The 25,182-nt window shown below is 30.4% G+C and overlaps 2 protein-coding genes across 4 annotated transcripts in view; one reads left to right on the forward strand and one right to left on the reverse strand.

The window, feature by feature from the left end:
* LOC142321215 (uncharacterized) overlaps nt 1-6,410 on the forward strand; it is a 44,638-nt gene extending 38,228 nt beyond the window's left edge. Inside the window, exons 13-14 of the mRNA XM_075359210.1 lie at nt 2,955-3,083; nt 6,201-6,410. Coding sequence (XP_075215325.1) covers nt 2,955-3,083; nt 6,201-6,410 — 339 coding nt within the window. The remainder of the gene's footprint in view (nt 1-2,954; nt 3,084-6,200) is intronic.
* Nucleotides 6,411-6,678: 268 nt separating this feature from the next.
* Nucleotides 6,679-25,182, reverse strand: part of LOC142322031 (uncharacterized) — a 29,333-nt gene continuing 10,829 nt past the window's right edge. For 2 of the 3 annotated variants that reach the window (XM_075360631.1, XM_075360630.1), the window contains exons 4-8: nt 17,526-17,762; nt 10,893-10,982; nt 10,384-10,557; nt 9,371-9,545; nt 6,679-8,005 (exon numbers count right to left, since the gene is read on the reverse strand). In XM_075360631.1, the coding sequence (XP_075216746.1) occupies nt 7,768-8,005; nt 9,371-9,545; nt 10,384-10,557; nt 10,893-10,982; nt 17,526-17,762 (914 nt within the window). In that variant the 3' untranslated portion in view covers nt 6,679-7,767. The remainder of the gene's footprint in view (nt 8,006-9,370; nt 9,546-10,383; nt 10,558-10,892; nt 10,983-17,525; nt 17,763-25,182) is intronic. The other variant, XM_075360632.1, reaches the window with a different exon arrangement.

The following is a 25,182-nucleotide window of genomic DNA, read 5'->3' on the forward strand; positions in this document are numbered from 1 at the left end:
ATTAACTGATCAACAACTTCCTCACCTTTGAGTACAGAGCCACTGCTTCACGCTTTTTGCAACTGAGACCATGTCACTGCTCCAGGGAAGTGGGGGATTTTCTTCCTTGGGTTCCTGCTGTCTTCCTCAGACTGGACCTCACTTGAATGAACCTCCTGATCAGTCCTATCTGATTAATACACCTTTCCCTGTTTTTCTTCTTCCTCTCAATGGGAGAGGTTCTTTTGTTTTGCCTCTAGCATCTCTTGCAACAATTTCTTATCTAGTTTGCTTTCTTTTTTCTTCTTATAGAGAGTATCACCCAGTTCTTACCCCTCTCCTCAATATCCTCAAGATATTTTTTTCTCAATTTCTACATACTTCTTTGTTCTGGCTTCTCTTTCCTGGCATGAGTCGTCATTTCCTTTCTGCCCTTTTCCTTGATCTTTGGTTTCTGAGAAGGCAGGACCTGCTGTACCTCCAACTAGTCTTAATGGTTCTTCCACATTGGCTACATCTCTACAGGTTCTTCCTTTATAACCAACCTTCTTGCAACCAGTCTTTGAGCTCCTTCCCTCCTCTCCAGATCTAAAATCAAAACCCGAATTTTGTTACCTCTGATTCCTTATCAACATCAATTACTGCCTCATCAAAGCTGTAATTCATTTCCTTTTCACCCTCTTCTGGCTTTTTGCCTTCTTCTACACCTTTGATAGTCTCAATCTCTCTCATTTCTTCCTCTCCTATTTCTTTAGCTCTCATGTCTCTGTTTTTGAAGCCATTCCAGCTTTCTCCTCACCTTTTCCCTTATCTTCTTGAAATCCTTTTTCTGTTGTTCAACTCTATGATAGTTATAGTTTTTACTTCAGGGTTCAGAAAGTAGCAATTCAGTAACCAAACTGATAACGGTGTTCTGTCAAATATGCATATGGTGAAATCACATCCATATAATATAGCTACAATATAAAATATCAACCCAAAGAAGACTTAATAACTTTTTTCAAAAACAAATGCGTTTTCATTTACGCGCTCAGATAATATTTTATTAAAGCTTTTCTTAGATTACAAAGCTAAAGCCTGAGGAAAGTGATATTTGAGGTAATATATCTCTTAAATACAGAATTTGATTTGATAGGTCACTTCTGAATATCACTAAGAACATTTAACTACGCCAGAAAAAAATTTGAATGTTGGGAGGAAAATGCAAAGAGCTAGATTCATTAATCCTTAATCCACAGCTCAGATAAAACTAAAATTCAATATTCTATTAAAAATCTTTAATGATCTAAGAAAAATATGTGACTACCTTGGATAGTACCCCTAACAGTATCACATAAGAAAGTCACATACAGATAAGAAAGAGTATTAACAGCATCTGCCACCTTACTATTATCAAACAGCTTTATTTAGTATTATTAATGAAATAATACAAAACTATTTGTTCATATTTTTAAAAAAATAAATGTACAATAAGCATTTAAAAATCAATGTCTACTTTTTCGCAAACAGGTGTTCCACTGATCAATCTATTTACGAGATAGGTAACTGTGATTAATAAAAGACAGTAAGGGCTGCAAATATGTAATACACTTTTACTCAAAATTGAAGTTTTATAACAATTTTTACTAATAGTGATGTATAATTTTCTTTATGTTACTTCAATAAGTCTTAAACTGATATTATAAAGGGTAAAAGAAACACATAATGCAGGAAGGAAAATAAAACTTACTGTAAGGAAAGTAATAATAAATTCCTTTTTATATACAAATTTTTATGTAACTGGTGTTCAGTTTCATGTCCTCCTTATTAATGATAAACAAACTATGTAACTATTGTCTTCTTACTTATGTAAGACATCGCCTAGCAGAGATGCATCATGAAGGGCAGCCATTAAAGAAGTGGATAAAGATCTTCTCATTGTCCATTCCTCAAAATACCTTTATTCTTACAATTAATTAAATTAAATTAAATCAGAAATTGCGACTCCCTCTGGAGAAGGGGGCACATTGCTCCCTCCAAACCAAACAATTAGTGCCCTGTTGTGGCGTATTCCTGCTAGCCTATGAAGCATTAGCACAGAAAGGACTTCAGTGGACGGTCTGAAGGGGAGTTACATCGGGAGGACAGGTTTTAAAAGCCTAGCCTCCTGCGCTTGGACCCAGAAATGGGTTCGAGAACGCTGGTACAAACGGATTGGAATGCTAATAAATCCATCCTTAAAATATAAAATATAATAAAACTTAAAACTTAGACCCTGCAATATAAAAATAAACCCTTAAACACGCCCGATTACAGAATCATACAGCAGTAAGGGACACTGTCCAGGCTCTGCGATTCGAAGGGAGAATTTGTGAAACTCCCACCACCTTTGCATTCCATTCCACGTAAGACATCTAAATATGTTAATCTAGTTAAATCAGTTAAATATCAATAAAATATAAGTTAAATCAGTTCAGTTAAAGATGTATTTAAAGTTAATATTCAGTTCTGTTAAAGACCTAACTTAAATGTGAATCTAAATGAAATACTTTAATACTTCTTAAAATATAAATATTGTACATGTACATCATAATTAACCTCAATAATGTGAAATAAGTTACTAATAATATAATATTAAAATAAATGAAATGTATCTAAATCTGTTATAAATTATATATGATAAAAATATAATTGATCACACTAACAGGTATTTATTGAAAGACATTAATGATCCAGCGGCATAAGTTCTGAATACTGGAAGGTGCATTTAGGCACAATTATTCTAACAACTACATTGATCAAGAGAAATTAAAAACTAATAAAAATATAAAAAGTACAAAGAAGAATACTACATTAAAATGATTTGTTCAGAAAATCTGTATATTTTAACTAGAAGATATATACCCATATTAAGCATTACAATATGTATTATATATGTTTAAATTATTTTTAAAATTTTAACAAACGACATACTAATACTGTATTACACTTTGCAGGTAGTCTATCAGTATCTGAAAAACCATTGTGACTGGTTATTAAGAGCAGTGGGCCAAACACCACCACCACCTAATTCAAACACTTTACTCTATATAATGTTTCATGTAGGAGGAAAACCATTTGACCAGGTAATTTTTTATACAATGAGCAACATACTCTAATACCAGGTGTATATAAAAAACATCAGGATTTTAATTTATTACATCTCTTGGATGAGACGAACAGTGTTGAATTTAAGGTTAAAATCAAAAAGCAAAAAAGACAGTTTTAGTTGTGTGCATGGCCATAGACTGATTTCCTATCTTTCTGCTTGACAGCACCACTAGCAAAGATGGTGACTCCTGAACAGATAGATTTTTCTCTTTTACAGTTTGCTGTGCTTTTAACTGAACTGTAATCTTAGATAGTGATTTCACATTCTCAAACTGGAACAACCATGATCTTATTCAAGTTTACATCCCGCATCATCAGTTATATATAAGATATATTTATATAAAATTACATATCAAACATAAACATTTTTAAATTAAAATTACAATCATATATATAAAAACATATGAAGTCAATTAAATAAAATAACTATATATATATATATATATATATATATTGTATATATATATTGATAGTTATTTTATTTAATTGACTTTTTGAATTTTTTTAACTGTGACATCATCACAGTTATGATGATATATATATATATATATATATATAATGATGTCACAGTTAAAAAAATTCAAAATTAAATTTCAAAATAAAATAAATAGAAAATTTATACTATGTAACCTGGCCAGCCAATTTTACATTCATTTTTTTTTTAATTATGATGTCATATTTAAATATATGTAGTTATTTTATTTAATTGACTTCATTCATATATTTTTGTATATGCAATTGTAATTTTAATCTTTTAATTTAAACATTTTTATGTTTGATATTAATTTTATACAAATATATCTTACATACAACTGTTGATGCAGAATCGCACAAAAGAGCTTTTGGAATAAAATTAAAAAAAAAGGTGTCATTTATTTACTTTGCAATTCTATGCTAGGGTTTTTCAAGTTGGTTTTTGATTACCAAAATACAAATTCATAAATATGTATTTAATTTTATTACTAAGCTTTAAAAATATGTTTGAAAACCACCAGCAAAGTTATTTTTCACCACCACAACTACTAGAGTAACCTAGCAGGAAACCATGAAAAATAAATGCTTTTTTTTTTTTTGTTGTCTTCAGTCATTTGACTGGTTTGATGCAGCTCTCCAAGATTCCCTATCTAGTGCTAGTCGTTTCATTTCAGTATACCCTCTACATCCTACATCCCCAACAATTTGTTTTACATACTCCAAACGTGGCCTGCCTACACAATTTTTCCCTTCTACCTGTCCTTCCAATATTAAAGCGACTATTCCAGGATGCCTTAGTTTGTGGCCTATAAGTCTATCTCTTCTTTTAACTATATTTCTCCAAATGCTTCTTTCTTCATCTATTTGCCGCATTACCTCTTCATTTGTCACTTTATCCACCCATCTGATTTTTAACATTCTCCTATAGCACCACATTTCAAAAGCTTCTCAGATACTCCGATTGTCCAAGTTTCACTTCCATATAAAGCGACACTCCAAACATACACTTTCAAAAATCTTTTCCTGACATTTAAATTAATTTTTGATGTAAACAAACTATATTTCTTACTGAAGCCTCGTTTAGCTTGTGCTATTCGGCATTTTATATCGCTCCTGCTTCGTCCATCTTTAGTAATTTTACTTCCCAAATAACAAAATTCTTCTACCTCCATAATCTTTTCTCCTCTTATTTTCACATTCAGTGGTCCATCTTTGTTATTTCTACTACATTTCATTACTTTTGTTTTGTTTATTTTCATGCGATAGTTCTTGCGTAGGACTTCATCTATGCCATTCATTGTTTCTTCTAAATCCTTTTTACTCTTGGCTAGAATTACTATATCATCAGCAAATCGTAGCATCTTTATCTTTTCACCTTGTACTGTTACTCCGAATCTAAATTGTTCTTTCACATCATTAACTGCTAGTTCCATGTAAAGATTAAAAAGTAACGGAGATAGGGAACATCCTTGTCGGACTCCCTTTCGTATTACGGCTTCTTTCTTATGTTCTTCAATTGTTACTGTTGCTGTTTGGTTCCTGTACATGTTAGCAATTGTTCTTCTATCTCTGTATTTGAACCCTAATTTTTTTAAAATGCTGAACATTTTATTCCAGTCTACGTTATCGAATGCCTTTTCTAGGTCTATAAAAGTATGTTGGTTTGTTTTTCTTTAATCTTCCTTCTACTATTAATCTGAGGCCTAAAATTGCTTCCCTTGTCCCTATACTTTTCCTGAAACCAAATTGGTCTTCTCCTAACACTTCTTCCACTCTCCTCTCAATTCTTCTATATAAAATTCTAGTTAAGATTTTTGATGCATGACTAGTTAAACTAATTGTTCTGTATTCTTCACATTTATCTGCCCCTGCTTTCTTTGGTATCATGACTATAACACTTTTTTTGAAGTCTGACGGAAATTCCCCTTTTTCATAAATATTACACACCAGTTTGTATAATCTATCAATCGCTTCCTCACCTGCACTGCGCAGTAATTCTACAGGTATTCCGTCTATTCCAGGAGCCTTTCTGCCATTTAAATCTTTTAATGCTCTCTTAAATTCAGATCTCAGTATTGTTTCTCCCATTTCATCCTCCTCAACTTCCTCTATAACACCATTTTCTAATTCATTTCCTCCGTACCATTTTCTAATTCATTTCCTCCGTACCATTTTCTAATTCATTTCCTCCGTATAACTCTTCAATATATTCCACCCATCTATCGACTTTACCTTTCGTATTATATATTGGTGTACCATCTTTGTTTAACACATTATTAGATTTATTTTATGTACCCCAAAATTTTCCTTAACTTTCCTGTATGCTCCGTCTATTTTACCAATGTTCATTTCTTTTTCCACTTCTGAACACTTTTCTTTAATCCACTCTTCTTTCGCCAGTTTGCACTTCCTGTTTATAACATTTCTTAATTGCCGATAGTTCCTTTTACTTTCTTCATCACTAGCATTCTTATATTTTCTACGTTCATCCATCAGCTGCAAAATATCGTCTGAAACCCAAGGTTTTCTACCAGTTATCTTTATTCCGCTATAAAATAAATGCTATAAATATTCTTTAATGCATAATATATTTAAATAAGTAAATTTTTATTTTCCAGGTTTTATCAGGAACATGGACTCCAGATTGGATGTCATTATTTCACTCACCATTAGGATTAACTGTGAAAACAATCTGGGAGCAACTGAAACTGAGAGCAGAATTCTGGGAGAAAGTACCATTAAGTGATCATGACAATAAAGTAGTTACAAAATTAACAGAACTATTCAGCAATGAACAAATTAGTGAGGTTTTGCTGAAAGGACAGTAGATATATTTCGATTATACAGTAACTATTATTAGCATCTTTAATCTCGGATTTCATTGTTAAGCCAATTCCAGGTTTTTGAACTTGCAGTCCACAATTAGATAAACAAATGTATATATGGCATAATTCCAAATTAACACAACCTATGAAACTTTAACTGTAAAAGTACTGTTTATCAGTCATAAAAAAATTCCAGACTTTAAAGAAGATTAATGTCAAACAAATTTTTCTTTCAGCAACAAAGCTTTTAAATAATACATCAGTACAAAAATTTGCAATTAAAATATTTAATCAAAATTTTATACAAGTGATAACTACTTATTAATTATGCCAACTATCTTATACCTTAATGATAACCTACAGTATTACCAAATATTTACAATTACTTTTAATTTTAACATATCAACACTTAAAAAAAATTTGTGATCACAAAAAAAAATTAAAAAGAATTCAATATTACATTAGTACAAGACAAAACTAAAAATCAATAAACTAATAAAGTAACAATAAACAATATTAATATTTATAAATCTGCCTTTATAAAACCAAAAAATTTTTGTATTATTTATTTATAAAGGCATAATTTTTCACATAGTACCAATAACATTTCTTGTAAAATTAGTAAAATGTTCTGAGTAGAAACAATTCAAGTGTAAACAAAAACAAAACCTACATTTGCTTTAAAGAATATCAGAAAATGATCACAAATTTCATTATTATATATAAAAGGTATAATAAAATCCCGAAGATAAAATAATTTTAATTTTTTTACCTTGTTTACTTTCGTATTATACATGGTTTTAGATTACTTTACATTTATTTAAAAAAACAGTTTAAAGATTTTATTTTAACTACAATAATATTTTTAAGAAATATTAAGAATTATTCTGTTCAAAACTAGTGCAATAAAACAATTAAAAAATTACAAAAAAAACAATAATCTGCAGTTTGGATTTCAAAATACAAAATTGTGAACTGTTCTGGAGCATATCAACAAGAAAAACGATTTAATATTTTTGCTTTTATATAAAAATAATATGTATCACCTGCAACCTGCAAATTATAAAATTAATGGTTCTTTTCTCTAGAAACTGTAAATAAGTATTCTAATTAAGAGGATATCAATATAACAATTTCAGAATTTCTAAAAAAAAGGAAGTTTTCAAAATGGTACACACTTATAGCAGGTAACGTTTTTTTAGTAGAAATTGAAGAAAAACACTCACATTACTAAGTTACTATGAAGAATAATTAAAACAAAAAATAAATTTATGCTCTACAGTTTAATACTTCTATTTGATGGTAAAAAAAGTTGATAAAAAATGGTGTTTAAAAGAAATCTACAAAAAAATTTTTTAATTCAACTGTTTTGCATATATCGATAGTATGCAACTCCTGAGTATGCAGGTTCTGCTTTACTAAATGGTATACCAGTTTGTCCACCATATTGAGGCTGTCCTGGTTGAGAAGCACTTGGATGAGATCCAGCAGAACCACCTGCAGTCACCTGTGTTTGTGCTTGTGCAGCAGCTTGCATTTGAGCATGTGTAGCAGCAATAGATGCTTGTTGTTCTGCTATGTTGGATGTATTACTGTATCTGGAAATAGATATTAATATTGTAAAGCAAGATGCAGTCAATGCATTCCTATATACCATTATACTAATGTAAGCAAAACAGATTTTTTTTAACATATGTTCCATTTATTTATTAATTTTTTTTATTTTTTTGTAGATGATTGATTAATACACCATATTTTAAAACTTATATTATATTTTAAAATTTAATTTAACCAACAAATACATTTATTAATTATTAGAGAGCACTTATCAATAATGTAGGAGCACTTTCATTGCATTACATCTCACAGAGATTATTAAAAATTCAACAAAATACTTTACGGTTTGGAACTAGTCGTCCAGGATACCTACATTGATATTCCTCCACTGCGGCTGAAGCAGTCCATTGAAAAACCATATACAAAAATCAAATTAGCATATTCTGCAAGAATGAAGAGATATTTTTCAAACCAAAGAATTCAAAACAGCATTTCATTTTTAAATTCAGATTCAGTTGGAAAAATATAGGTACAGTTTAGAGTACAAAAAATACAAAAAACACAACTGTGGTCTGTTTCTAATTGAGCTACAATAGGTATGAAGTGTGTCTGACCTGGACACACTCCAGAAAAAGATGACATAATTTTGGAAACAAACTGAGCCCTCATATGCTGAGAGTTTGAGTATTAGTCTGACTAAATATAAAAATATTTCTATTTCAGTAGATTGGGATGTTGATGATGCAGTTAAAAGTACAATTTTATTAATAAAATAAATGCATTCAATCAAACTTTATTAAATAACATAATCAATCTAGTGAATTTAAAATATTAAAAAAATCAACAAAAATGAGAGAGGACAGTTGTTTTATTGAGAGTAGTAATTGATATTAACACCCAACTAAAGGATAAGTCAATTTTTCCAAATTAACCACAAAAACCAAATAATGAAAAATATGATAAACTTAGTTGAAATTTATTTGTTGTAAATTTTGATTCTCAATTTGGGTTTGTATTAAACACTATATGCAAATGAACATATCAAAACCTTACCCACCACATTCATTAATCTATTCCATTTGATTATTCTCGATATGAATTAAACCCAGAATCATCTGATTAAAATCTAGCCCTGACTACTACATAAATTGGAAAGCCAGTTGGTAAAATCTGATGCATATCTACTCACATAACATTACAAAATAATCCTATCGTAAAATTAAACTTTATAACACTGTTACTACACGTATAAAACCATTTATTTGTAAAGTATAAAATTTAATTTAAAAGTAGATCATTATACATAAAAATTCCTGATATAATATGTGAAATGAGTTCCACAATCATAATTCATTTTTGCAAAATCCTACTTAAATGCTGTCCTAATTCTAAAATTATTAACTTACCCCTGAACTACTGGATATTGTCCATGTTGACCATAAGAAATGTAATTAGCAACTGGTGGCTGTCCTGGTTGTGATACTTGCACCACCATACCAGACTGTGTTCCTGCAACAGGCGGAACATCACCAGTATGACTAACGACATATTGTTGCTGGTGAGCAGATTGAGCAGTTAGACCTTAAAAAAAGAAAGTATTTTACCAGTGCTTTATTATAATAATTGTTTTTATTAAAAGTAATTTCTCTGTGCTTGAAATTAGCTATCAGTGTTTTACATATAACTACATAATCTACATCTGGTAACAGAAGGAGGAAATAATACTGAAGACAGTTTAATATATTTTAAGATATATTTTTATTACTGTATTTTTTATAAAATAGGAAAGTAATAATAATAGTTCTATAAGTACAAATACTGCCAAGAATTATCAGATTAAGTCACTGTTTATTGGGAAATATTATTATGCCTGAATTATTACATTTTTAATAATTTTATTGCTGTATATTTAATAAACTATATAAAAATTTCTTACATTCACAATGACCATGTTTACTGAAGTAAAATATATATGACTTCTACAACGTGAAAAATTCTAACTGGTGACACAACACCACCAGGATAAGCTGGTTATCAGAATTTTTACAGTATTAGATAAAATGTTCAATTTACTGAACTATAAGTAATCAGCAGCATGAAATAAAATCAAGACTGGGCAAATTTATTTCTGTAAGACAAAAAAAATGTGTGACAAAGAGAAATTATAAGTTGTGTTGCATGCTAGGTTATCAACTAAAATATATACAAAAAAATGTAATATGCAGTAGGACTGGTATATCAAAGGATTTAAAAAAACCTCAGTAAATGAAAAAACCCAAGAAATAGATAATAGAAATTATCATTTTCACAGAAAAATAAATTTAATGTTACATGTTAATCCTTTGTGAACTAATCATTCTATTACAAAGTCTCTAAAAAGAACAACTTCACCATTTTTATTTTTTATTAAATTACTTACCAGCTGGTACTTGTTGCTGTGGTTGTTGCTGCTGTAATCCCATTGAAACTTGTTGCATGTTTGCATTCATCATTTGTTGCTGCTGCTGTTGAACCATTGCTGTATATAATGTTTTTTGTTCTTCTGCATCTTTCTTATCTTTTTTATTGGCATCTACATTCTCTTTAATTTCATCTGTAATTGAAAACTGCAACAATTAATACAACAATAAAAGTATTTTAAAGATTATTTAAATAGTACATTTTTTAACCCCTTTCAAAATACAATAATCTCAAAAAATATTTGAGTAATGGATGTATAATCAACACATTTGAATGTTAAAAATCTTCATGACCTTGATAGAAGGATTTAAATAAACAATATTATTTTAAAAGGATGCTGATATAAAATAGTATCTTTTAAAAGAATTTCTAGAATAAGACAGCACTAGAAAATTTTGAAAACCTTCATAAATCGCTCAAGTAATAATAGTTATATCTAGCCAACCAGATAAATATTTAAAAAATTACCTTTACTACTACGTTTTGCTTCATGAGTATCAGCACGTTTTTGAAGTGGATCAAATTCCCGACCTTCTCCTGCTGCAACTGACTTTTCACCTAAAATTGAATTGAACAGAATAGAAATTAATTACAAACACTAAGTTTATACTTATCTTATTTAAGTTATAAAGTTTTGCTACAAATATTTAGCTTAATCCCCTTTTAATGTTCTCTTACATAAAGCCTTTGTACTTTCATAAACTTAAGAAAATTTTTTAGATTCTTTATGCATGTTGATAAATAATATTATTGTTTACAGAATAACGAGTTTTGAGTATTAGATTTCTTAGCTTTATTTATTTTTAAGTAATCACAATATATGCTAACATTTCCTACAAGCTCAATACTTTCAGCGAGATAATTTGGTAACAGCTGGTTTTTTATTTATATAAAAATGAAAGCTAAAAGTGCTAATTTTTGCTTAACTAACTAATAAGTCTTGTATCATCAAATATTTGTATTACTGTTTACTTTTAAAATTATTCACGTAACTTAATTCTACTCAACTAAACCTCATCGCACAAAATTAGAATAGAAACACACAAATCAATGAGTGAGCTACAAAACTTTTATATAAATCAATTGCTCACTTGTACATATATTATTTATTCCTAATTCAATGAAAAAAGTAAATTTTTTGACAAATAAAATACCATCTATAATATTATATAAAGTGGAAGAGGGTTTTCGTTTGTTCAGGATAAACAAAAAAAACGACTCAATCAATCGCAACCAAATTTATACCCATATTTCTTGGCATAACTGAGAAAGTTTTTAGACATATTTCATCTTAAAAAATAAAAAAAATAATAAATATATATATATATATTTAGTAGTGGAGATTTGCAAGTTGAGGAACAAACTTTAATGAATTTAATTAATAAACAGTGAGTCTCTGTCACTGTGTGAGCTGGGTTTGAACTGAATGATTCCAATCAATTGAATGAATATTACAAAAATAATAGAATTAAATTTATGTTAAACTAGCAGACCCGGCAATGCTTCGCTATTGCTATATATATATAGATAGAGAGAGAGAGAGAGAGAGAGAGAGAGAGAGGGAGAGAGAGTTTAAATGAACACAATTGAAAATTTGATAAAAAAATTAAAAAACTAAACTTCACAAATTTCACCTTTCACTTATTCTCCTTCCCCTTTTCCCTTTCCAACTTCTCCCTCTCCCAGTTTCTTTTTTACCCTTTCCTATTTTCCCCTTTTTGCGGACACACATACGAACATGTATTTATAAATATATATATATATATATATATATAGAATAAAAAAGTCTGTTTGTATATTTGTTTTTGTAAATATCTCAACACTGGCCCCACCTAGCAGGTATAGTTTTTACAAAAATATTTCTTTTCACGTAACTAATATTTAATATTCATATTCTGAATATTAACTGAATCGGTCCATAAATATAATTTTTCCAAATATCTCAATCCCAGCACCATCTAGCGGGTTCATTTTTTGCAGAGATAATTCTTTCCATGTAAGAAACATGTATTCTGAATATGAGGCAAATCGGACCATAAATACAATTTTTTGAAATATCTTGACGCCAGCACCACCTAGCAGGTCCAAAATAATTCAGAAACCTTCCCTGGCATGCGTCCAACCATTCCCCAAAGTTTCATCACTATCGGATGAACGGTTTAGGAAGGCATAAGAGACAGACAGACAAACATTCATTTTTATATATATAGATAAAATAATATTCAATTTTAAAAATTTCTATTAACAATAATGGGCTTTTCATGAGAACTATATGTGAGGCTAGAGTAGTGAGGTATGCAAGCACATCATGGGAGACTAGACCAATCATCACCATCAACTGATAACAAATGAGGTGCCTCTGGAGTACTGTTTTGGGAGGTGCAGTATGGTGCTCTTATAATATCTCTGGAAACAATTATCTGATTTTCAAAATTCAAAAAAGATATTTGTTAGTAGGTTGAAGGCTAACTTTTGCAAGCATCAGGTACACTCTCGATGTAACATACCACCAGTTATTCTCTAGCAATACAGCCACTGCCACTGTTGCTTTTAAAGTTGTGAAGTCTTTCTGAATCACCCAGTGTATGATAAATTGCAGAGCTCTTAAAACTGAACTTTGTGATACTTTTATACAAACACTTAATACATAGAACTTGTTATCACTTATTTTTTGATTAAAAAATTATTTTTTTTTAGATAATATTAAATCTTTTTTAAATGTTACCTCTAGCATAACATTTTTCTACATAAAGTTTCAAAACCTTTTTTCAGCTTAAAACAAAATTCTACTACAATAGTTTATTCTACATCCAACCATGTTTCCACTAATTTCATGTAACAATAAATAATACGTACATCTTCTTTCTGATCAGAACAATATATTTTATATAGATCACATCAATATATGATAAATTATAAGACAGATGTGTTTAAAGTTCATATTAATTATTTGAATACAAACACATAAAATAATGTTAAGATAAATACATTAAATATAAAAAAATTACTACCAAATAATTCAAAATTCAGATATCTCTATTGAAAATTATTTTGAACATACATATTTGTGTACATATTGAATGGGATGCAGATAAATTTTTTTTAGTGTTATTTAGAATAAAAATTCATCAACAGTGTAACATTTTTCTGTAAAATAAAATCTTTTAATTGTATTTTAAATAAATTGAGAAAATTTTTTAAATGGTTCAGCAATTTAATGAAAATGGCAATGGTAACATAAACATAATAAGGCTCTTTCTCATAGGCCGAAGAATTGTGTTGTTATGTGAGGTTTGTCTCAAAAGTAAGTGTACTGATTTTTTATTTAATTATCTATTGGACTAAACTGAAATTACAAGTTATTTCCTTTGAAGTATGACCCTCGGGAAGTTACACAGCAGTTCCAAAATTTCTTCCACAGTTCATAGCAGTACCGGAAATCCTTAAGTGTGAGTAACTCACTGCTTACAGTTTTTTTTTGTTTTCTATTGTCCTGATGTGATGTCCCTTCAACTTCAATTTCAACTTAGGGAAGAGGTAGAAATTGTACAGAGCTAAATCTAGGCTGTAGGGAGGCTGTGAAAGTAAGGGAATGTTTATCTTTGCCAGAAATTCTCAAATTGAAAACGAAGTATGAGCTGGCGCGTTATCATGGTGCAGTACCCAATCACATGCAATGTTTCTTCAGATTCGCTGGACCTGTTTTCAAAGTCTTTCCAAGACATCTTTGTCTGTCAACTGTCTGTCCTGGAGGTATAATTCTTTGTGCACAATGCATAGCTTGCACCACCTCCACATTTTCATCTTTTGTGAATGAGATTGGTCTTCCAGAATGAGGGCTGTACATTTTCTCGGCTCTTTTTGAAAGCTTTGTGCCACTTAAAAACCATAGTTCTCAAAAGAGTGGCATCTCCATAAGCTTGGGGAAAGAATCAAATGTTTCTGTGGCAGGCTTACTGAGTTTCACACAAAATTTGATAACGTAATGTTGTTCAATATTTTCCTCTATTATATACATAACAAGGTTATAAAATACGACCATACTCGAATAGCAGTAGCACGCGCTGACTCAACCGATCAAGTTGAAACAAATATGCATGCGCAGCCCAGGTCACTACTTATGTACTGTTAGGCATGAAGGGCGTTTACATTTCCTGTTTATCCACAGTAAAATCAGTACACTTATTTTTTGGACAAACCTCATATGAAAACAGTTTCGTTGTCTGGTTTGATAAAGCTGAATATTGTTATTTTTTAAGAATAAGTGACCATTCTTTTTTGCAAAGATTGCACATTCATAAATACAGACACAAAGATAAGTTAACATATTTAATTTTCTAAATATACATCCACACAATTACTTATGGGTACATGATAATGATCTGACAGAACATTTTTGTATCTTTAACTCAAGAGATGACATTATACTTTATTAAGTATATTATTATTAAACTTTATATGTAGGCTTAATAAATATTTAATAGTGATAAGTTAACAGTTTATTAACATATGTTACATTAGGCTCTTCAGGGCAAAAAATATATCTAAAACATAAGTATAATAATAAAATAGGCATGACTATGTTACAAATATAATCAATTTGATAATCCCGCAAGAATTTGTCATCTAATAAAACAAAAGCCCACCAGGCTGGTCTGGTGGTTAACTTGTCACAAGTCAGTTGTTTAACAGCTGATTTTTTGAAGTCAAAGGTTCTGAGGTACAAATCCTATTAAGTTAGTCATTTTTATACAGATTTGAATCTAAACAGTGGATACAGGTGTACTTTGGTGGGTGGGGTTCAATTATTAACTTCTCACGAATGACCAGCCTGAGTATAACACCTCATTTATATCTCATAGATATCCTCATCTCACTGGGCCATTGGGTAGGGTTGCTTATATTATTTTTCACTAGTTGAACAAATTGCAACGTACACATTAGAAAAACAATAATAATAAAACAAACAGAAATTTTTCTTTGTGGGCAACATAAATACTATCTTATCACTAATGGGAATTCAATTCTGCAATGTTACTCCTACCTATGAAACATAATGCAATAATTTTATTCATATTTAAAGATAGATGGTTGCAATATATCCAATTTTTTTTTTGTAATTTTTCAAATAATTGTGGAAGTTGTCTGAAAAATTATAATTTGATATTTCATGGAAATTTCTTATTAAAGCAAGATTTTACAATTCCTTTAGTAATCCATGCATTTTTATTTTTATGTTCAAATTGTTTCTTTTTTACTAAAGAGTAAGCTAGAAAGAAAGTCTTCTGAAATTCATTAAGAAAATTGTAACTTTTCATCAAAGCAATTTTGTCATTACTTTCCCAATTTGTTTCTGACAAGGTTCTCAAGATTCATATTGAATGTTTATTGATCACCCTTTTGAAAGAATAAAAGTAATAATTTTCTCGTAATATGTTTTCGTTAATTAATAAATTATGGTATTGTAATTTGACAATTATGTTCTTGAACACTGTTATCTGTACAAAAGGATCGAAAATGATTTTTTGATAAATTTGTAAATTTATAATCTAATTAATTTATTATCTATGCACATGGTTGAAATCCTTGTAATTCTAGCTGGCTGGAAGATCGAAATATTTAGACCTGCTAACTCAAACTGAGATAATAGTTCTTTTGTCACAAGACTAGAATTGCAACTCCTGTGAGCAGGCGAGGGTCGCCTTAGTGCAATTAGGCTGCAGACACTCCGCTCCCCTGTGCTTGATGGCGCTCTACCCCCTCCATAGCATGCCTAATGGCGGTTGAGGTATGTGTGCAGTCAAGGTAAGTTGTGTTGTGTGCAAGTGTGTACAGCTGGGTGCATGTAATTGATTATGGTCAGTGTGTATGCTGTAGCAAGTGTGTGCCAGTTGTGCACACTGTGAGTTGGTGCGATGCGATGTACTGAACAAGGTGCTGTGTTTGTTATGATGTGTGTGTGTGTGTGCAGTGAGTGTGTATGTGTGCATGATGTTTGTACCAGTCTCTGCTAGTACATATGTTCTTGATTTCGTTGTCCTGAAGTTGGTGCTATGTTTGTTCTGATGTGAGCATGACGGTTTATATAGCAACTGTTGTTTCTTTTGATGATTGAATGAGTGCGAGGGTGTTACCCCCCCTTTTCCTGAATGCTTTATTTGTGGTTTCCAGGAAGGGGTTGGCTGCAGGGGTGGAGGTTTAGTCAGTAGTGCACAGGTATACATATGCACTTAATAATATCTTGCGGAACCTGTTAGTGAGTCCAACAGTGCTTTGGCGCCCATAAATGGGGTTCCTCCACCTCTTTAAAAAAAAAGACTAGAATTGTCTAAAAAGTTAACATTAAGTCACTAGATTTTAAAAAGAATCTTTGATAGTTTATGTAGAAAAGTTTCAAAAGAGCCAGAAGGAAGTCTACAAATTACCATTAATATCAATTTTATACTAGGAGATTGAATTACACTGTACTCAAAATTAATTTCTTCTGTGAATATATATAATAACTTTCAACTTTATTAAAATAGCAATACTTAACAAAAACTGAAACTTCCCCATTCTCATGAAAATTTCTTTAAAATGCTTCGGCAAGCTTGAAATTACTGAACTCAGAAATGGTTTCTGTGTTGGTCAGCTGGTGTTCTGAAAAACATGCAAAATCTGGTGACTTGTTGGAAAGAAATACTTCAACATTAACTCAGTTACTTTATATGAATGATCTTTCTATAAATCACATAACACATTTGTAAGTACATTATTTTCATTTAAGAATTCATCTATTAGTGATTAGTGAAACATTAATAATTAAAGATTACCAGCTAGAGTAAACATACCTACTAAGTAAATCAGTCTTTTCTTTTTGACACTAAAATTTTAGTAAATTTATTTTGAATAAATAAAGAAATTTGTTTGACAGAGGAGTAAACCATTAAACAATAACCTATCTAGATCTTCTTACAAAGGCTATGAGTACATTAATATAAAATTCAAAGAACTATTTGTTTTCTATATAATGCCTGATTACGTAAACATTGCTCAGGTTAAGTTTATGGTACCAGTAAAATATTATAAAGTAAATATAATGTAAAAGTATATATAACTTACACTCAGTTGTGGAACTAGAAACTTCAATACCATAATGTGGTTCTAGAAAATCAAGTAAAAAATTAACTTGATCTCTAATTTTTCTTAATTCTCTTCTTATTTGATCTATCTGTAATGGTTGAAAATATTTAGTAGCATTGTCAGAATTATTAACAATTAATGTTAATTTTAATATTCGGCTATACTGTACAGCAAATGCTAAATCTGAGCTGTCAAATATGGTAATCAAATCTCCATCTGTAAACATAAAACAGCACAGCATAAGACGTGCACTTGATTAATATGTTATAAGCATTTGTTGTAATGAGTAAAAGTAAACTTAAAACTTACTTTTACTTATAGTTAAATGCATTTCAAACTTTTCACAGCAGCATACAATTGCAACGGCAGTGTTATTTCTTTAGTTAAGTAGCTAACGCAACATAATTACTTAATAACAGTGAAGCTAAAAAAAAACAGTTTGTACAAATCCACCAGTAGGTCAATCCATTTGAAGTGTCCAAAAAAAACATAGCTGTTTGTTTGACCAAGTCAAAAAAAATTCAAACTTTTCCCACTTGTTTCCTACATGTTTGAGGACCTTAAAATTATTATTTTTTAATTTTATTTAAGCAGTTTACCTGTGGCAGCCATTTTTGTTATGGTGCGCACACCTATTTTTGTAATTGTACGGGGTTTATGGAAAAAATCATAACTAAAAAACTATTGATACCGTAAGGATGAATCAAAAAGCAATTTAATCATATTTTCTGAAGGTAAAAGACTGGTCCAGTAGTTTATTTACCTATCTCTCTTCTTTAAATGAGAAAATTACCAATAAACTTGAATATGAAAAATGGTGAAATTTCACTTTTAGTAATTTTTTTCAAGAGGCAGGGATGGCATACAGAGTTTGAATTATTTTTTTATATGTAGGTGTATGTTAGAAGTTTTAACATAAATAATATTGATGGAGATATACTTACCCCTAAATTTTTTAGAATTTTTGAAAACTAATTTTTTTAAAGAATTAAAATTTTGGCTTTAAATAACTCTGATGGGGTGGTGATAAAAATCTCAAATTTGCACAACTTGCAGTGTTTTTGTAGATGTATATGCCAAATAAAAACGTTTCTTATGTATTGTACTACTAAAAAAGTTATAACCTCTCAAAAATCATGAAAAACCTGCTAAAAGCGATACCATTTTGAATCACTAAATAAGTACTCCAAGGGGGTTTTCTTGTCTCCTTTGCATTTTACATTTTTTAAATATTTTTTTATAGTTAGCCTTTACGTTGTTGAAGTTGACGATGTTTTCAATATTTTTAAAATAGTTTTTTTTTAAATTATTAATGATACATTGTAATTTAATGATAACTTAACCAATACCAGTAACCTAATACAATTTTGATTCAAAAATTCTTGCAAAACTTACCCAAACTGAGATTTCAATGAATAGCCTACATATTTTTTCAAGAATTCATTTTTATTTTTATACTGGTTTATTTTTGTAAACACTATCGAAGAAAAAATAAATTATAGCAAAATTTTAATTATTCATGCCTGTTTTTGTAGGAATGAAAGTTTATTATTTAGTGTGGTTAGCCAACAGCTGTGATAACTCTTCTGATAATTCTCTTGAAATTGTGTGGGAATGTAGTTAGTTCAAGGGATGTTAACTTTCTCAGAACTTTGCAGATCGGTGGGCCCACCAATCTGCAAAGTGTGCCCACACTTTGTCTTATTGAGATTTTTGAAATGATGCACATGGTCCAGCTGGGTGGAAAAAATGAACTTGTACATCGTCATTCTTGAGGCTAATATCTACCACTTCTCCTATCCACCACTGTATATTCTCACAAGCAATAGTCTTTTTCCTTACGTGAAAGTGGTACAAAACTTGACACAGAATGATCTTCATAGTTCTTTGACCTTCCAACTTTGATCCTCCAATTTTTTCCTCATTTATTTCACTTTTAAAGGAGACATACAATTCATTTAAGTTTATCAGAACAAGGCGCTTTTGCTTATGCACTTTGACACCATCAATATGCGTGCTAACACAGTCCTTTTTACCAGGACACAGCCTGCTACTATTGTCATCTTCATAAAATAACACAACTTTTATAATTATGTCATCACTAATTCCTGTTTTATATCTTTTACCTAACTCTGATAGACTGCATTGCTCATTAACTAATTCTCTAGTAATTCTAATCAAACGCTCAGACACATTGAACTCTAGATCATTGAATTTCGATCTGTTCCGATTGGGGAAGTAAACTGATAATTTTAACCTTATATTCTTTAAAAGCAAGAACACATTTTTCTTTAAGTTTTAAAATAAGACAATCATATTCATGTGAAGAAGACTGAGCTGGATTTTCATTTTCAGAAACTTTTGAGTCAAAACACACTTCAAGATGCTTTTTTAATTTTTCAGATATCTTATTATTTTAAATTTTAATGTTGATGGCCTTTGAGCCATGCTTAAATTTTTCAGTTTTGATGGAGGTGATACACCCAAAATGCTACAAGCAGCTTCCAATTGTTCAATATTGTGATTTGGGGCAATGCATTGCTCTTGGTCTTTGCATTCATATAGTTCTTTATTCTGCCAAGAAAGTATACTTTTGAAATAGTTAACACAAAGAGACATTCCAGGAACTAAATTTAAATTTGGGAAAATGTGTTCTTTAAGAGCTTGCTCTAATGTTATTTATCTTAAGTTTTTCTTAACTGTTTTTTATGAGTTCTCAAAGGGTCACAACACAACTGTACACACAAGTGACTGAATTTTGACAAAAACTTTTTTTCATGATATTTACAAACAGTAGTGACATCTGAATTAACATGTAAAAAAATAAGTCATTGGTATTCATTACTAAATTTCACAAATTTTAATAATTTCTTTTGGCACTGTACCATACACTGTTTTATGACACTCTTCATTCACAAATTCCTATGGAACATTGTTCTTCCATTGTTTTGGGTGAAATTACTTGAAAATAATGTAAAACATTTAACTGATTTTAAAATTTGCAAATACAATATAAGTAAAACTTATTTATTTAATAAACATGTCCAAACACAGAATAAAATCTGAGACACTCGGTAAAGATATGAACACGTCACTGGCTAATGTCAGACTGACCAGTCTATAACTGCAAAGCTAAAAATTGCAACAAGCATAAATGAGCATGTTGCAACATGAATTTTCCTGACGGCTGGAAATTACTTCCAGAGCCTGTTAAAACATGAACATTGCAGTTCAATGGTTCAAACAAGTCTATTTCAACTATAGTAAAAAGTATAAAAGTGCCAAGACGACAAGAACCCCCTTGGAGCACTTATTTAGCGAGTAAAAATGGTAATGCTTTTAACAGGTTTTTCATGATTTTTGAGAAATTATCACGATTGTATTAGTACAATACACATGAAACTTTTTTATTTACCATAAACATTTACAAAAGCACTGTAAGTTGTTCAAATTTGAGATTTTTATTACCAGCCCCATCAGAGTTAATTGTAGCCAAAATTTGAATTTAAAAAAAAAAATTTGTTTTTAAAAATTCATAAATATTTAGGGGTAAGTGTATCACCATTAATATTACTTATGGTAAAACTACTAACATATACCTAAATATAAAATATTAGGATATTCTCCATATCTACATAAAAATATAAATATGGAGAAAGTATTTGACTGTGTCAAAAGAAATAAACTAATATAAATATTATGAAGTCAGTAGAAAGTGGAAAAACAGAAGACAAATTAAAGATTTGTACCAAAATCATAAAACGATTATGAAAGTTATACATGCTTAGTGGTTTGATCTAAGAAGAGAAGTAAGGTAAGGATTTTTTTGTCTATCACCAACTTTTTGTAATATGTTCACTGAAGATATGATTAAAAATGCAGCAAAAGAAAATAAAGGAATCACTTAAAGAGGAAGGAGAATAAACTCTATAGTTTGCAGATTGTATAATGTTTTAAGGAGATGAACCACTGCATATTCAATAGATGATTTAAAAATTAGAAAAGATTCTGATAGAATGTGAATGTTAGGGAAACAAAAGTAATGAGGATAGGAGAAAATAAGCCAATGAATGTTTGTGCAAAGGAAGAGAAAATTGAACAAATAAAACAGTTTAGATACTGTACTTGGTTATCATTTAAACAAAAGATTGCAAAGGTGAAAACAAAATAAAATCGGGGTATCAACAACAAAGTAGGCATTTAACAAAAAGAAACAGTTGTTATATCTTTATATATAACTCAATAATACTAGAACTTTTGATGAAGAATTGAAGAAACCTTTTGTCAAGTGATATGTCTGGAATCTACTTTTGTGCGGATTTCAAACATAAATACTATGAAAAGTAAAAAAGAAAGGTCAGAGGCATTGAGATGCAAGAATGGAGATTTGAGAATATTAAATGAACAGACTAGGTGAAAATGGACAAATAATGAGAATTAACAAGAATGAAAGCTTAATTAGAAGAGAAAAGCTCTAGCATTCAAATAATGCTAGAATGATCAGCAAATTTGTGCAAAAAAAAAAGGCTGAAGAAATTAAAACTCATAGATGTTCTAAAAGGAAATGAGAACTATCAGGATCTTAGATGGGAATAAAAGTCAATGAATATGTTTATATTGGGTGTCCCAATATAAACCAAACCAAACATGGGAGAGGAAAAACCAAAAATTGTTAGTATATTTAACATAAAAACAACCAATAATATTTTGAATGACACACAGTGAGCCGTGACACACATTGACCTTAAACGGTAAGAGGGGAAAAGTGCAGGAGTGGTGGAACATGACCAGTAGCTGTGGAGGAAACACAGTTGAGATAAAACCAACCACCAGTGCACACACATAAATATGTCTGTGAATATGGTAGTACGATCAAAGGAGGGTAAGAAAAATTCTATGCAGAGTTCAGTGAACCACTCGCCAAGTCATCCATGCATGAGCTCATAAAAAATTTTAAGCAAACTGGAGCTGTGCTTGATAAGAAGCATCAGTACCCATCTGTGAAAATGATTGAGGCACAGAAGGAAGATATTCACCAGCAAACAATATGCCAGCACATCCTAAAGGACCTGAACCTGAAGCCGTACAAGTTCATGGCTTTACAAGAGTTTAAGCCTACAGACCATGATTAAGTGTACAGTACTGCACATGGCTACTACAGGAAAGAGTAAGTGGTTTACTCTATCCAAACTTCAAGATGGATGAGACATAGTTCCACCTCAGTGTCTATGTTAATTCGCAATATTTGTCTGTAGGAAACCCATGATGAATATTCAAGCTACTGCTGCATGATGTAAAGATTGGTACACCGTGTCGGGGACAAGAAACATTGGACCCATTCTCTTTACAGACACAGTGAACTCAGCATGTTACAGTGCCAACATCTTTCAGCCCTTTGTAGAGCAACTGACATAAGACAAACGACGTTTCGTCTATTACCAGCAGGACAGCACAACAGCATATGCTTCCTCAGAAGCAGTGCACTCAATTTTCACACTTGACATGACTGTCTCGAAGGATCTATAGCCTCCACAATCACCTGATCTATCCAGTTGTGATTTTTATTTGTGGGGCAACCTAAAGGGTACGGTTTACTAGAACAAACCACCAACTCTTGATGCACTGCAACTAAATGTATGCAACTCCATCATCAATATCCAAAAGGGCGAGTGGAACAACTGGACCATGGCAGTCAGCATTTTCAGTAGTACCTGTAGAGATGGACGAACCCACATAAATAGATTTTTGTCTTTCGTTTACTTGTATAATACCGCCTTACAGTTCATGAATTCTTCATCTGCTTTGGGTTCGGTTTATCTTGGGCCACTTGTATATATGGACCAATGTATATGGATGCAGTGAAAGGGATCTGCCTTACATGTGGTAGGTTTTTATACAAGCAGATAATAATATGATGAAGTTGATAATGAATTATGTTATATTGTCTTATCTAAATATTTTTCAACTTTTTTGTAAATAATAATGTAATGTTTTATGTTTTTAATTTACTTTCTATTTATGATTTGCGAGTTTCTTATCACAAATGATTAGAAATTCACATTTTTAATTAATTAATTATTCTTAATTTACGAAACTGTTTTAGAAAGATTTTCTAAAAACTAACAATGATGATTCAGATTGTATTCCTGATTCTGCTTGGATAGGTTAAGTCCAGATATAAGTTTATGTTGTAAATTAAGGGAAAAATTAAAAAAAAGACAAGTATATTAACTAAATGTGAACTACCAAATTTTCCAAATATGGTGACAAAAAAAAAAATGGATATGATGGAAGATCTTAAAACATGTATATGATGTTAAAAGGTGTAAGATAACAAGAAAATTGAAAAGAAGCTAGGATATATCAAGAAGGAATGATAAAATATTAATTAAAAATCATATTGCTTACACTTCCTTCATAATTTTATTCTCTGTTAACCAACAAAATGAATAATGAAAAAAAACCAAAAATATTTATGTCACTGTCTGGATTCATGGGAAAAATAAAGATTAAAATTAAACTGAAGAATGCAACATGTTTAAAACTTTATCCAACAAAGATATTTTTTCTGTCATGCTGTGTTGCTTAATAATTTAATAGTTATATTTTTTTAATTTAGACTCAGGAAAGAATGTTGTTTAATTAAAGCAAATTCAGCATCCATTTTTTAAATTTGCATCAGTGCTTTATATTTCTAACATTATGATCAGGATAACATACAGAACAATTGCTTATATAAATGGTATATTCAAAACACTTTTTTTCTCAACACAAAGTAAAGCAACCAAGGTAATAATTACCAACTTTAAAAGGTTTCTACATAGTTAGACTGAAATGTAATTTAAACTAGAACTTAACAGGAGAACAAAACATTGTACAAAATTATAGGTGCTGCCAACTTGTATTTCCGTTCCCTTACTATTAACATTCCAAAACTCACTGACTCATGACATCTCATTTTCTGTCAATTGACATTGTTATAGAGTGAAGTGTAACATACAGTGATTGAAATTTTAACAGCAGAGAAAGTGAACGTTAGTGACATTCATCTCATTCTAAAAGCTATTTACTGTGATGAAAATGTAGATCAAAGTGGGTGGGCGATAAACTTTTGTGCATCACAAGCTGGTAAAGTGAATATTGGGGATGAACTTCCCAGTTTCTATGACTGATGAGAAGCACCGGAAGGAGATGGATGATTAATTCAAAATGACCATCACATCACTACCCAGATAAGACATATTGAAAGTTCAAGCAGGACACATTACTGCACAACTAGGCTACTGTAAAATTTATTCACGATGGATGCTACGTACACTCATAAAAAAGAAAAAACGACAACAAAAGGAATATTATGAACAGCTTCTGAAACATTATCGTGATGAGAGAGTTAACCTACTTTTCAACATAGTGACAGGAAATGAAACTTGAGTGCATCATTACAACCCAGAAGAAAAACAGCAGAGTGGAATACTGGTACTATGATTCATCAAAATCAAACAAATTTAAAACACAACCGTCTGCAAAAATAAGATACTCTTGACAGTAATCTGTTATTTCAAACAACTATGGTCATATACATATATGTGACCGATTACCTGGAAGCTAGGTTGACTGTAAATTATGTGTGATCTAT

The sequence above is a fragment of the Lycorma delicatula genome, chromosome 3 (assembly GCF_047948215.1).
Source record: "Lycorma delicatula isolate Av1 chromosome 3, ASM4794821v1, whole genome shotgun sequence".
NCBI classification, from domain to species: Eukaryota; Metazoa; Arthropoda; class Insecta; order Hemiptera; family Fulgoridae; genus Lycorma; species Lycorma delicatula.